At 35.1% G+C, this 15520-nt stretch overlaps 2 protein-coding genes across 3 annotated transcripts; both read right to left on the reverse strand.

Annotated features, from left to right (window-relative positions):
- Positions 1 to 1087: 1087 nt before the first annotated feature.
- LOC132179573 (putative metal-nicotianamine transporter YSL7) lies at positions 1088 to 5864 on the reverse strand. Its single transcript, XM_088515810.1, has 6 exons — positions 5468 to 5864; positions 3654 to 3817; positions 3029 to 3126; positions 2793 to 2927; positions 2507 to 2696; positions 1088 to 2363 (listed from the first exon to the last, which is right to left on the reverse strand). The coding sequence occupies exons 1-6, from the start codon at positions 5862 to 5864 to the stop codon at positions 1269 to 1271; spliced, it is 2079 nt and encodes a 692-aa protein (XP_088371936.1). The 3' UTR covers positions 1088 to 1268.
- A 3030-nt stretch (positions 5865 to 8894) lies between these two features.
- PPT1 (polyprenyltransferase 1) lies at positions 8895 to 15517 on the reverse strand (the record flags this gene model as incomplete). Of its 2 annotated transcripts, none has more annotated exon segments than XR_009439998.2 (9): positions 8895 to 9268; positions 9369 to 9561; positions 9820 to 9916; positions 10010 to 10145; positions 10717 to 10866; positions 10986 to 11055; positions 12888 to 13009; positions 14664 to 14799; positions 15195 to 15517. XR_009439998.2 is itself a non-coding variant. In XM_059592811.2 (9 exon segments), coding segments are annotated over 8 exon segments (1104 nt in total), but the record flags the coding sequence as incomplete, so codon positions are not given.
- Between the last annotated feature and the right edge of the window lie 3 nt (positions 15518 to 15520).

The raw sequence follows: 15520 nt of genomic DNA on the forward strand, positions 1-15520 counted from the left end.
ATTCCACATATATATTTTTCTCTCTTAGAAAGAGTTGTATTTCTCGCCTGATTGCAACTGCAGGCCGAAGCTGGGGCATCACGTGATGCTGCAAAACAATCAAACAAATTAATATTGGTTTCTTTTGTTTTTACTTTGGCTCTGGTCTTGTTTCTTCTTTGGCGTCACCTGCACACTAGCGCTTTGAAAGAGCAACAATATATTGGCTTCCCTTTTTGGCTGAAACTTTATCCACCCGTGATGTCCCCACCTTCAGCTCTTATCAACTCTTTGTTTCTCTTTTTAGCCCACACATTTGCTGCCCAAGAGAAAGGAAAGGTGCTTTCCTTCTTTTTCTTCTTCTTCATAATTATCTCCTGCATAAAGACACAAGTGCAGCTCCCATCCTTTTGTTTTCTCTGCAAGCGTGGGTTCACGTTTCTTGCCTTTCTTTCTGTTTTTGTAACACCCATCCACTGCCCAAAAGAAAGGAAAAGTATTCCTTTCCTTCTTTGCTGTGTTGCTTCTTGTTTGTTTTGATCCTCTCAGTAACTGCCACATCTGATTTTCTACACAAAGATTGGTCTCCTCCGTTCTATTTTCAAGAACCCATAATATATGACAATGTGATAAATCCTCTTAAAAAGACCAATGATGTTGGCCCCACATAGCTAATAATACAAAAGAGCAGCTCCGTAAGAGAGAGATAAGGTTGCAGAGAAAAGTCTGATGGTAAAAGAGAGTGTGGAAGGCTATAATTGACCAATCAGTATTTTGGCTCAAAAATGTGATGGGAATGAGCGGTTTTGGGAACATAGTAATTACCAATCTCCTTGTTAAAAGTAAAGTAGTTTCGACAACTTATGGTTAAATTATTAATGAGAAATTCAAATTATGGCCTTGTATTTCATGATTTATTGTCAATACATCTTATGTTTTGTCTCATTATAAGTGAGCATGCGTTATTGTAGTAATGATTGCATCTAAACTTAACCATACATATATACTTTTGTTTGTTATTGATGATTGGACTAGCTAGCTTCACAATACACTGAAAATGAGGTGCTATATAATATTCCAGAAAGATTTCTACGGGCTAATGCGCCATAAACAAATAAGTATGAGAAGTTCTAGAAAATCTCAATTTTTAACTTAAAAGGAACATAAATTGCTAACCAATAGGAAAATGGTCTATTACCGGCCTAAAATATCCTAAACCACTTACTATTACCGGCCTATGTACGTACAAATAAATTGCAAAGCATCAATGGCCACCAATCAAAAAGCCATCAACCTTGTGATTTAGAGGCAGGCAAGAACTTCATGCAAATAGGAGCTTTAACGCCGGCAAGAGAGAGAATAGCAGCTGGAATTCCCCACAAAGAATCACCACAAATGAGGCCAGATGCCACAGCAGGTGCAAAGTCATTGGCATTTTGCTTGTTCTTCTTCTGCCACAAGAAGAGAATCAAGCTCCCAACACACATGTCAATAGTAAAGTATCCGCCGAGATAGAATGGGATGGCCATGCACATTGGGCTCGGAACAAACCTATATATCCTATACTTTGTTTCATAACACTTCAACAGCTCGCTGAGTATATTTAGGGCAATAGCAGCGCAGAAAAATATGACAGCAAGTTTGACACAATTTTTGGGAAGGGAATTGATACCCTCAACTCCAAGAAGGGCAATCCCGCGGTATAATAACCCGTAAGGTGCAGGATAGGATCCATCTGGGTCGCCAACAGAGTATGCTTTGTAGAAAAACCAGAAGATCAAAGGCGACATGAGACAACCCATGGCTGTACCAAAAACTTGGCTAAAGAACATGGAGCGAGGAGATGCCAAAGTCAGATATCCAGTCTTGAAGTCTTGCATGAGATCAGAAGCTGTAGAAACAATGCTCATCATTACACCACAAGAGGCAAGGCCAGCAATAACTCCCCCATTTTCAAGGCCAACCCAAGAACTAAAGATTATGATAGCAACTTTGCCATAGTTGGAGGCAAGAGACCAATCGGTAAGACCGCACCCATAAGCATTGCAGAAAGCCAAAACGGGCGCAATGGCATAAGCAACCAATATATGGTACCATTTCAATTGGTGGAAGATGAAGGGGACTACAACAATGGATATGGCTGCTAGGATACCATATCCAAGCAAAGCTATCCAAACGGGAATCTGGTCTGACAAGAAAAATTCCGTCCGTCGTTTCTCATCGTAGTTTTCAATCTCATCAGAGTCTGACTGATCAACAATAATAGAAGATGATGATTGATTCTTCTTAGATTTAAGTGTCGCAAGACTGCTTGCAGTTTTAATCAGCATATAGACAACATGGAAAAGGCCGTCACCAAGCATCATGGCAATAGCAATAAAAACCTATTAGGATGAACAAGAGGGAGAAATGTCAAATTATAACATAAGAGTATTGTAATCAAATTAAATTATTTGTTTCATTGGCCATTTTTTTTTTTTTTTATGGTTTTGAAAAAAAACATTAATAGTGTAAGGAGGAGCAATACCCTATATCCTTGAATGCCGTGGAGACTGCTTGATTTTAGTTCAGCACTATACCAGTCACCTTTTGTGTGCTCAATCAATGGCCACATAATTCCCCACGAGATTACGGCTCCAATAAGCAAAGATATGTTTACCATGTAAGGGCAAATCATTCCAACACCAACATATGTGGAGGAGAAATCAAAGTAGAACCTGAGAGAGAGAGAGAGAGAGAGTTAATATTTCAGATAATGATGTTTCTAGCTTATAAATTAAACGAAGTCGTTTTATTTGACATAAAGAGTTGACCTATGTTGATATGCTTGGAGCCCCAAGGTAGGGAAGCTTGAAAACCCACAATCATCGCCAGCAGCGTAAAACCACTGGAAAAAAGCAAACAGAAAGCTAAAGCAGAAGCTTTTAAAGAGCACAGCAACTTGTTTCCTGTGTATTCATGAACATGATGATCAATGCATTAGATGATTATGTTAATACAAATTAAAGATTATTATAATAATGCAAATATTAAATATGTGAATGCTCACTTTGCCAGCTTCGCTCCTTTGGGGGTGTGAAAACTGTTGATGAGGTATGCAGTTGCAGTCCCACTGGGGTAGGTTAACTTGTACTTTAAGATCATCATCTGCGGGACATTCATTTTGAAAAATTAGGGTGTAACAGGGCAAAATTAGAATACAGATTAATTACATATTATCTCAAGAACAACTTAGCTATTATAAGCATCTCCAACAGATTGTCTAAAACATCAAAATCGTTATATTTTAGTCATAGGGGTGTCCAGGTGATGAACGGTTTTTTAACTTTTGTTATCTGTTCATGGGCGGATTAATTCACTCATTTTGAACGAGCGGACAACTACTAAAATCTGCCCTTCGCAAGGTGTAATATAATGCACTTTACAACCTTAATTTTAGTTAATGAGACCAAAAATTTTACTCCAACAAAATTCTCTTCAGAATTTTTAAAACTAAGGTAATGTTACGTACCATTATTTTTTATATTTAGATAAGCATGCACTATATAATTCTCTTTTCTTTTGTATTCATTTAGAAAATTTGTTGAAGTGTATTAAAAAAGTAAATAATAGTAATAAAAAAAATATATTACTTTTTGAATAGCTAAAACAATGCTTTTTTTTTTTTTTCTAACCTTTCTTAGGGGCACAATAGAGAATAAGCCAACGAAGCTCACGACAAAGAGGAATCCAATCATCCAACCAAGAGAGAGTGGCTTCACGTTGATTGGTGTGTTGATTCCATCTCCTTGACCAGCTACTATAGGGCTCATCCCCAGCAGATAGCTTGCAGTGCCACCTAATAATATGTCAAATATATATTATCAAACAAACCCTTAGCTTCAAAAGATCAGAAGTTCAAGGAAGTACATCATTGCATCCATATACAACTTCATTTAGCATCCTTTAGATTGATTGCTTAAGAATTAAAAATTGATCTAGCTAGGTTTAATTTCAATAATAGTTAGAAATAAAATTTTAAATTGGAGATAGCCTAGATAATCCAAAACCAACGGGTACTCAACGGTCAAGTACATGCTATCACAATCAATACTAATATTTTTCGAAATTAAATTCACAACAATAAATCTATAGGTCAAAGTAATAAATTATGTTCATCTAAATGATAAAATTTGCTTAGAACAAACAAAGAAGGAATGACTACGTCAATCCCTTACTTTAATAATGAATTGTTAGAATCCTAAGAGTGTCTCTCATATTGCTTAAGCCGAAATTCTTGGGCACGCACTTGTTTCTATTTTTAAAAGTGAGTTTTATCTAAAATTTATATTATTTGGTATTAGAGTCAACTACTATATTAGATATGAGATTAGATGCAGCTTGTCGAGTATGAGATTAAATTGGTTACAATTTTATGGTCGAATCAGGCTAGATTAAAATGTCTTGATTCTATGTATAGATATAATGTTAAGACGTTAAATACTAATAAGTGAGTGGTACTATCGGGTGATACGTAATATGGTATGAGTTAGAAGAGGTGACTTGCATTTCCTCTTCAACCTTATCGTGGGCCCCAAACAATTATGATTATTTTTACACCCATACTTTTTGACTTAAGTTTCTCTCTCTCACGCGTCCATTTTGTCTCTCCATTCATTAAACTTCTTCTTGAAGTTTTGACAAAAAGGCTTTGTTGTCTCCTATTTAAGCCATTCGGTCATTAAGGAAAAAGAGAGAGAGACTTGTGTTGCATAAGGAAGAAGAGATACACCATTTTTATTCAGTTTGATCTCACATTTAGAATGCTGAAAAGCTTAGAGAATTTTAGAGAATATTTTCTCTTTTGTATTTAATTCTCTTTTGAGTAAGATTTGGATGTATTAGGGCTTTTGGGTTTAAGTGGTTTTATTCGTACTACTCTTTGTACTCCACTATTTTGTTAGTAAATTTCTACTCCACTCTTTTGTTAGTGAATTTCTCCTGGATCATCTCCGCCAGTGGATGTAGGCTTGTTAAGCCGAACTACTTAAATCTTAGTGTCTTGTGTGGTTGTGTACTTTTCTACATCTTGGAATTTGCATTTGTCACAAATGTATGATCCTAACGTTTCAAATGACGAACCAAGTGGGTCAAGTGCAATATATATCTCTACATGATCTTTGTATCATAATTTTATACAAGGCCGTTTGTCAATCTTAAAAATTGATTCTCATATCAAAAGATACTTAAATAAATGACTATCTCTCTTATCATCCCTTACAAAAAAAAAGGTGCCATCAAATATCAAATTCCGAGATGCAACTGAGAAAATAATCAACGTTACCTTAACCAAAATTGTCCTACCACACCACACCAACTAAGAACTTTTTCAACCATATTTTTCCAATTAGGGCTGGATTATCAAAAGCACCAAATATATATATATAACAAACATCAAACGAAAAGAAAAAGAACGAAAATATAAAAAAAAAAACATTGAAGAACATACTGCTAAATGCGACGCCGGAGGACGCGACAACACATGTTTGGATTACAGTGTTCTCTTGCCGAGTGAACGGCTGCTTCAAGAGCCCACACCTCTCAAGCAACGTCGTATATCCCTTTACAACCGCAAATCCCAACAATCCGGCCGCAACGTTAAGAGACGGAATCACCCCGGTGGTTAGATTAAGCTTGCACACAATGAAGTTGAATATAATACTCAAAACAAAGCTCGTCACCATAGATCTTATTGTTATCTGCTTCGTCCATGGCGGCACCGCCGTATCTTTAAACACCCTCTCCACCATAATCTTTTGATTACCACCGCCATCATCTCTATTCTTTGTAATTCCTTCATCATCAAACTCGATTCTTTCTCTCTCTCCGCTAGAGTTTCTAGCCATCTATTGGTCTCTCTGGTTTCCAGAGTACTGAATTGCAAAGAAGGCTAATACGAATAAATAGTTCGATCAGACACTGAATTTATAGGGGAATCGTAATGATGAGAAAGTATAGGGTTTACAGTTACATGCTGTCACGTAAAATGGGGGAGTGAACCAACCAACGTTGTCAATAATGATTCTCAAGAGAATCCCAATTGAGAATCTTAATAAAGTCAAATGGTCCCACAATCGCTGGTTGACAGTTGCACTAATCAAAGACGGGTAGTGATATACTGCGCGCCCGGCGTGCTTCAACAGTAATGTACGCCGGGCAAATTTTTTTTTTTTTTTAAGAAAATTAAAATAATAATAAAAAAAAAATTTTACCCGGCGTGCATCACTGTTGATGCACGCCGGGCGTGCAGTATATCACTACCCAAGGCGAAAGACTACAAATTTGACTTAAATACAGTAAAAAAAAAAAATATTTACAAGAGATTTGTAGATTGTTTAATGGTTTACATTTACTGTCAAGTTTTTTACGAAAAAGAAAGAGAGTAAAACTAAATCTAAATCATTGCAAAAATTACAAGAAATTCACACCTAAATCAAATCCATGCCGAGCAAGAATTACAATTGTTATAGGAATATATAATATGAATGAGTAATGTTAATTATAGGTAGGACTCTTATTTTTCAAATGTGATGTAATTTTTAAAATCACAATTAAATAAAAATTTAATAATTATCCATTTCAAATTTAATTACTATTTTAAAAATCATGTTACCCTTAGAAAACAAAAAGAGGGTAAAAGTCATAAATACCCCCACTTGATAGGTATTGAAGGTGACAAGAAATTAGGTGACAATCACACCAAAAAGGAAAAATAATAATAATGTCTCCAGGAGGTAGCTCAATCGGCTGGGACCACACCTAATGAAGCATAGGTCACTAGTTCGAATCTCTCTCTTCCCTCTTGTGCGGACATGTCAAAATAATAATAATAATAATAATAATAATAATGATCATAGGTACAACCAATAACCATGGGTGGAGTAAACTCTATCGTATTTGTGGTTTATTTAGGAATTTTTCTTCTCAGGTGATCTTGGATAAAGTACCCATAAAAGTAGACTTGATAAGTCTCCTAAAAGTGCCTCATTCATTTCAATCCAATTTTTGTAAGAAAAAGTTGTGGGCATATATCGACATCCAACATCTAACACACTTTTAAATGCATATTCTTTAACGTGATAGTAAAAATCACCATTGAATTTTAGTTACATTATTGAATTTAGTCACCATGGATGAGTAATGCTAGGCAGCCTACCAAGGTCCTACCAGCGTCCAACTCCTTTTAATTTTTTTTTTTTAATAGGGAGTTGGACGCTGGTAGGCCAAACAGTATTACTCTTTCTAGATCTAATAAGTTTACCCAATACTAATATAACATGATTTAAACAACCATGTCAGATGTCTCCTAGTTCAATCAAAACTAAACTTTACAATTGCTCAAGTTAATTAGAATTAGGCTTCATCACCAACATTCTTCCACTTGAAGATTGGTTTCTCGGTTATTTTCACTTCATAGTAAGTCATATCATAGCTGATAAAATTGACCACACAAATTTATAGGTAGATTCCCATAGAGTTATGGTTTTTTTCTTACTATGATATAATGCGAGTATGTGAGTTAGCTTAAAGAATAATCATATAATTGTAAATAAGCACCATTTTGAAAATAGCCTTGACAATGCTAGATCAGGTTGTATCCACTTTGTTGTAATAAGGGTTCAAGCGTGAAGAATAAATTATTGAAATTTTACATGTGATAAAATCTCATATCAAATAATAAAAACAAAAATGAAAACTGAATATAATATTATTAAATTTAAATTTATAGGTTTAAGCTTTTGGATGAGAGTGAGAGAGAGGCAGGTTGGACATCAATGAGAAAGACAAATAAATGGACACAGATGATATGCTTTATTTTATATATATCTCCCACTAGAGAAATAGAGAGAACTCCTGGTATTGCAAGTCCACATTCTTAAAAAATCAATTGATAAAATTTCCATAATTTTTATATTTCATAAAAGATAAATTCATTTCATTTTCGAATGTCTGATAGGAAGAAATTAAAGAGATGCGTATTGTTGGGGATAAAATCCTCCCTGGCTCACACTCGAATACGACTGTATCATTAAAGATTTTCCTAGAAAAGAGGGATATCATTAAAGACTTTTTTTTTTTTTAGGTGGGGTGAGTGGGGATTTTAATTTTTAAAGAAGATAGAGCAGAGTAGAGGGGGTCCTAGAGCAAAATTGAATGAAGGTAAAATTTAAATTTACCCCAAAATTTAATAGATAATTTATTAAGCAGGGTGTTTGGAAGGGAAACGTCATTATAGGTCCAACAATAGAACCTTTCTATTTGTCTATTAATTGAGTTGAGGATGAAAAAGAATAGACGAGAACAAGCATTTTTCAAAACCCTAAAATACCCCTCAAAACCCTTTTTCTCCATGTTTACCCAATGCTAATCCAACATGGTTTAGAACTTTAAACGCCATGTCACCTAGTGCAACTAGGACTAAGCTTCCCCATCGCCAAAGTCAATTAGAAATAGGATTCATCACCAACATTCTCCCACTTGGAACATTGGTTTCTCCAGCATAGAGGTAAAGGCACCATGAAACAGCTGTGCAAACGTGACTAATGGATTAGGTAAAATCAAGCCCAAAGAGAAGTCCTACACTACAAAGTTCTCTGATGGAACAAGCTTTGTTATTATATTTGCAACATCGTAAGTGATGGAAGCCAACATCAATGATCAAACACTAACCAAAATATATATAAATACATAAATATAACATTGCTAGGTCAATTTTTATATTTCACGAAAGGTAAATTCATTTTCACTTTGTAATGCCGCAGAAGAAAAGAGATGCTATCAAACTTGTCTCACGTGATTCATGTCCTCAAAAACTGCAACTACAGTTGATATAAAATCGAAATAAATGCGCATTGAATGAAGAAAATATGCTGGCAATGTACTAATCTTTCGAGAACAAAACAAAAACGTGGAGGTTTGTTGGATTGAACCTCCTTAACCATGTAATAGGAAAAATAATGTTAAGGTACAACTTTTACCCCTTTATCTGTGTTTTTCTGCAAAAACGACTCTTACAACAGAATCCATACTCTAAAAGGAAAGGGTATTACAATAACATTAATCCTATCCTCAACAGAAACATCAAACTACTGATTAAAAAAAAAAAAAAAAAACCACACAAAACCAACCTCTAGCAAATAATATGAGAAATACAAGAGCATTGCCTTCAAAGCCAGTTATTTAATAAAAGGCCAACACCCCCACACCATTCAGCCCTTCATCCTTGTTCAATCTGGAAGCCTTCTTTTCCCTGCAAACACAATATACATGCCCGGTGATCATTTGAAATTGAACATAATTGAAAGTGATGCTGTTGCCTACAGGATAAAGGCAAAAAGGGAGATGCATACACAAGTGATGCCTCAAAAAGGACATTAATCAATGGAATCATGTAATCACGGTGACATGAGCTGGGAATACTCGGGTTTGTAATCTGTCATGTCTCATCTGTTCTAGAAATGGTAACCGTACCACTATGACGAAAGCCTTCCAAATAAGATCCCACTGAAAATAATTGCACCGAACCACTTGTTGGACACAAATCTGAAAGCAAGAAAAGAAGATTTTATAAAGAAACGTGTGTTGCTAATTATAAAAGCATAATTACCAACAAAAAAAGAAGTTAATAATAAAAGTTCAAGAGAGAATAAAATAATGTGATCTCAAAGACATATCCAAAAGGAGGCTTCTAGAGGAAATACGGAATGGATTTATGCATCACATGAGTGCAGAATTCACACAATAAACCTATGTTATACTCACACCCTAAGAAATACAATAAAATAAAATAAAATTGCGCACTTTCGATTGCAATCAGCACGGGATGATAGATCAGCTGTCCGTATCTGCCAAGCTAATTGTCCAGATGCAGCTGCCAGAAATGCATAATATGGCGACCCTGCTCCATGTTTTATTTGCTTCTCAGAAACAGATTACTATAAGCCAATTACAGTTGACAGAAAGTCGCTAACATAGGGACTAGAATAAATACCGAGCCCAGCATTAAATCCACTGAGGGCAAGACTACTAATGCATGCAATTCCAAACCCAGTAATCCACTGCTTAGTCGAATCTCCAAATCTCAAAGCTGTAGATTTAACACCCACCTTCAAATCATCTTCTTTATCCTGGATGCATGTTAACAACATTATTTATTAGGAAGCAAGGAAACCAGAAACCCTTGAAATCAAAATGAAAAGTCTCTTAGCAAGAAAGCAACAACAGATTTGAGTTCCTTCTTACAGATAAATAAATAAATTAGAGTTTCAGCTATATAATAATCTGAAATTCGGATTTGCTGAATGCTACATGAAAACTAAATAATTAGAGGTCTGGTGCAGAGTTGCTAACTATTATCTAAACATATCCCTTTTATTTTTTTATTTTTTTTATAAATAAGTAATTCATTGAAAAGAGCAAAGGAGCTCAACCCTAGTACACAGGATGTATACAAAGAAAGGCCCCACTAAAGGCAAAAAGAGGAACATAAAGACAAAAATTGAGACATGGTTGAATCTAAACATATCTTCCGGAAAAAGAATTGAAAAACATCTAATAACTGACAAAAACCATTAGAAAAAAGTCATACGAGGAAAACGCGTGGTAAAAGGTTCTCACATGTCCATTTGGTTAAATGAAATCAGAGAGCACAAGGCAAAAAGAAATTCAATTATAGCCACCAAGAGAGATAAATTGTACCTGATGTGCATATATCGTATCATACACAAGAGTCCAAAATACTCCAGAAATGTACAATGGAAACACTATAGCTGGATCCAGACTTCCTTTAACTGCAGCCCACCCTAATAAAGCACCCCAGTTAAAGGTCAGACCTAGATAGGCTTGAGGCTGTGGTGACATAGTTGCATTTAATCAGTGAAACTTCATGAAACTGCTCATCTAAGGAAAAAACATAAACGAAATTTTACTTGCATATCTTAGCAGAAATGGACAGTAAACATCATTACCCAAAATGTCAACCTCTTCATCAGTGGATAGGAGAAGACTAGCAACAAGGATGAAGCCCCCAAAATACGGCTGGTAGGAATAGATAAGCCACATTAATTTGAAAGAAACACACACTTAATACACTAAAGGTAAATGCTGATTTGACCAAAATTGCAAACTGAAAGAGAGGAATAATAAGAAAACTCATAGATTACACAACAAAATCGCGATAATTGAAAACCATCTATTGCAATATTGTTTAACTAGCCGAAAAGAATAAATCAAAAGTAGAATTAGGACCTTCAACAAACCTGAAATCATTCTAATTTTATATTCTTGTTATAGGTCATATCGGTTAAGCAAGCTGATAAACATATCATTAGCTTCACCTAGTCCCAGAAAAGTGGCATACCAGGAGAATGTCCTTATATAAAGGAAAATTGTCATTGCCTAGTATTGGTTTGCATTCACAATGTACTACACTAAGCTTTGCATCAAGGTCCTTGAGGGCTCAAGAGTATTGCAGATATTTCAAACAGCAGTTTAACATAAAGTGGATCTCTTTTCCTGTCTGTGTGACACCCTTTTTCAGGTGAATTTAATGCAAATCTACAAGAAATCATTTAGCAACATGTGATGCATAACATAAAAACATGTATAAAACTCAATATATGATGTGATAGAGATAAATCTGAGCCATCTTTTACTCTCTCCCCTTCACCAAAATAGCCCCCTAAAAAGGTTTGTCCGAATCTTAGCTGCATTGGGCTTCAATTTAATATAAGCATGTGCATAGGCACACTAACATGATAAGGTGTAAGTGCACAAACAACAACAACTCCCAATAAAGCAAAGAAGGCATCTCATGGCCTCATTGCTATCATATATACAATTTTGAATTGAAGGCCAATCCTTAAAGTCTCACTAACAGCTGCTTTTAAAGCAGAAGCTAATTGGAATTCCAGAATTTGGGGAATCATAAGAAACACATATTCAGCATAAGGACTGATATAAAGTGCCTTGCATCTCATACAAACAAATGTCTCTAAATTATTTGCAGCACTTTCTACCTTCTTTAAATATCAGAGGTAGAAGGTTTCTGCATAAAAGAAATATGAAAAGTTGAAATATTTGTGGAAGAGTTACAAGGAAGATAACAATACATAAATTCCTCCAATGATCCAAGCTCCGGTGGTAATATAATATACTGAAACGTGATTGATAGCCGCTATCAGGTTGTAACATTATCATAGTTCCCCGTGACCAAATACATCAGAGTAGCTTCATATCATATTATATCGTGTGATGTATCTTTAAACGTTAGAGCAAACCCAAACTACATCTTTGTATATGTAGGATTATGCCAGTAGTGAATTCCTATCTCCCATATGGCACTAAACACTCAAAAGGCTCACGTGGCCACAAAATCACATTACAAATTTGGAATAGAAATTTGACATCAGGGATCAAATTGAAAAAGAATATGTACATACAAGCAAGCATAAAAGTTCACATGGAGGGTTGTATATGCTTGGTAAAGTTGAACCTTGTTTGAACTTTCTAACTTGACAAAATGTTCATCAAGTTGAACCTTGTTTAAACTTTGTAACTTGACAAATGTTGATCGCTTTGACAATGACTTTATGTCGATGGGGAATAAGATGCAAGACTGCATCACTTGCAGCAGTAGTTTTATGCATAATAATAACTTAACTATCCTGTGAATCGTAGTTCTACAGAAATAAATCTAAAAGCTTCAAATACAAATCAATTCTTAATTAGGAACTTTAGTTGAAATGAAGAAAAAAATCCCACTAATTGTTTTCATGGGATCATGCTTTCTCAACTCTAGTTCCAAAACGTTGCAAACCTTGTTGATTTGTTAGAGCAACTCAACGAGGGCAGATGAAAATAATACTAACCTATAATTATTTAATTGAAGCAGAATCCCAAGACCCAAAAGCAATTGAAACCCAAGAAAACAAAGCCCTTGAAATGGTGACAAAAGACCACTTGCAACTGGTCGCAACTTTGTACGTTCCACCTGCATTACAGAAAGTTTTTTTACATAATTATGCCGAAGTCAAATGAAAAAATCATATATCAGAAATCAAATCAAAATATTCTCAAATTCATTGTTTTGTAAATCAGAGAAAGATAAAGCAAAAAATTATCCATGAAGTAAGCTTTTTCTCCAAATTGAGAAAGATTCCAATCACAAGTACTTCATTATGGCAAAAAAACAGTTGTAGGGATGGGAGAGTATGATGCTGCAATTAACTAAATGAATTTGACAATGGCTGGGGAAAAATCAGACCCTAATATTTTTCCAAGTTCTTTTGGATCTAATCATGTGATTTAAATTTTCAAGGCACTAAATTACACACAATAATTAATAAATTTCATTACTTGATCTGACCAGAAACAGATCATGTGTACTTCCTACGGTAAGTATTTAAAAAGTTTAAGATGGGCCATTGATATTGACATGATTAGGAACATAATCAAAGCATATCCTAAAGATTTAGTCATGCTGGAGAAAATAATTTTTAATTCAGCAAATCGAGTGTTATGAATATATCAAGTAGCGTCAATGGTACATGAAGAACATAGGCCAACTATTGACTTCACAATGCATAAAGATAATTTAAAAAATAAAATAAAATAAAATAATTATGAAGAATGCAGATTGAGTTCAAAAATCATTTAAACAATGCACTCACTGTTAACCTCTCATGCCAAAAAAAAAAAAAAAACCTGATTGGTACCTAGGCGGGACATCTAATGGTTAAAGAGTCAAAAACTTTTTTCCTTTCTTTTTTTTTTTTTTTTGAAACTGCAAAGAAATAGGTGACATGAAGGCTCGTGAATCCATTAGTTAAGATATTATAAATACACGTGTTCTGACATAATGGCACCATAGTCATCAAAAACATTGAAGCTCCTACTTCCTAGTGGAAGAAAACACAGAACTTGAAGTAGATCATGAGAAATCCGGTCTATAAATTTTATTTTATTTTATTTTTTATTTTATTTTTTTATTTTTTTTAAAAAAGAAGCAATAAATAATCTCTATTGCACTGCCAAAACATCTGCTTAGTATTGAACATAAAAAGTTCAGAAAAAAAAAAAAGAAAAAAAAAAAGAAGAAGAAGATATTCCACTTCAAGTTTCAGAACATCCCAAAAATAGGTCATCTGGTAAAAATCAATCTCCGCCTCCAAATAACAAAATGAACAGGTTTGTAATAGATTTAGGATAGGTCAGTAATAAGAGCTACAATACTAGTGCAACATTAAGCCCAACAACAGCAGTCACAACTATGGAAATAGTTTTTCTTTAATGTACATAAAAAGCTGATCCCCAGCCCGATAAATGGGGAAGGTTGGGGTAGGTTGATAGAGAACATAAAACTTATTCACATCCAATATGAATGAATCCTGATATAAATTAAACCCATTATATATCAAAAAAAAAAAAAAAAGAAATTTTCAAGATAACAAAAAGCATTTAGTCTCATTAACATCCAAAACAATTACACTTCAAGATGCACTTCAAAAATGACAACACTTCAGGTTAGAATCACCATAAAGCATGCATAAACATATACTCACGAGGCTTGCAACTAAAATGAAGAATGTATCCAAGTACATAAGAAGATTACATTTACCTGAAAGGAGTAGAAACCAAAAACTTACCATGGTATCAATATCACGATCAAGGAGGTCATTTACGGTACATCCAGCACCCCTTAGAAGCAGAGCCCCACAACCAAAAAGCAGCAACATCTTAACATCGGGGAGATGTCCTGGCGACGCTGCCAAGGTAATTGACCTAAACCCAATAAAGATGAGTTTGAGATAAGAAAGATTGGCATATATAATGCTCCGGTGAATCATGTGTGAAACATCCTGTCATCAATACCAATAACATAAGAAATATTTGCACAGTACTCATCACCACTTTTCCCAATTTAACACATGAAACCGGGGAAACTTCACTTACTCCTAAAACTACCAAGCATTTTTCAATGTCCCCCTAAACTTCAAGATTTGCAACTAAGCCGAAACAAATCATTTTCATTTAGGCTTCAATATTGAATTTTCTTCTGCATTTCCCATATTTTCCCAACAACCAAAACGAAAAACCTTCCGGGATTTCCCAAGCAACCAAACAAAACATAAACTAACACAAACACACAAAAAAGAAAAGAAAAAAGAAAGCCGTACCACATACAAGGCCAAGCGAGCAGCCAGGTCCCAATGGGCTTATCGAGGCGAGCGAGACGAGCATAAGGGCGAGCTTGTTTCGGCAAATACAAGTCGATCCAAGACACCTCCGCCTTGGGCAGTCCAGACCCTCCATCCTTATCCTCCTCACTATTCGAACTCTCCCTCACGCTCGTCGAAATGTGCGCAACCGACTTATAACCCCACCAATCCAATTTCAAATTATCGCGGGACAAGTCGGAAATGGGAGTGTACCGGTAGTACTGCCTGAACGGGTTATGATAATCAGGGTTAGGGTTTGGTGTTGGGTGAGAGGAAGCCCGTAA

The sequence above is a fragment of the Corylus avellana genome, chromosome 4 (assembly GCF_965113065.1).
Source record: "Corylus avellana chromosome 4, dhCorAvel1.hap1.2, whole genome shotgun sequence".
Taxonomy (NCBI): Eukaryota; Viridiplantae; Streptophyta; class Magnoliopsida; order Fagales; family Betulaceae; genus Corylus; species Corylus avellana.

Excerpts from the sequence above, each read along its gene's own strand:
- LOC132179573 (XM_088515810.1), bottom strand. The coding sequence starts at position 5,864 with ATGGCTAGAAACTCTAGCGGAGAGAGAGAAAGAATCGAGTTTGATGAT. Across the intron at positions 2,697-2,792 it reads CTCCAAGCATATCAACATAG|GTTCTACTTTGATTTCTCCT; the intron begins GTCAACTCTTTA and ends TCTCTCTCTCAG. Across the intron at positions 2,364-2,506 it reads ACGGCATTCAAGGATATAGG|GTTTTTATTGCTATTGCCAT; the intron begins GTATTGCTCCTC and ends TCATCCTAATAG.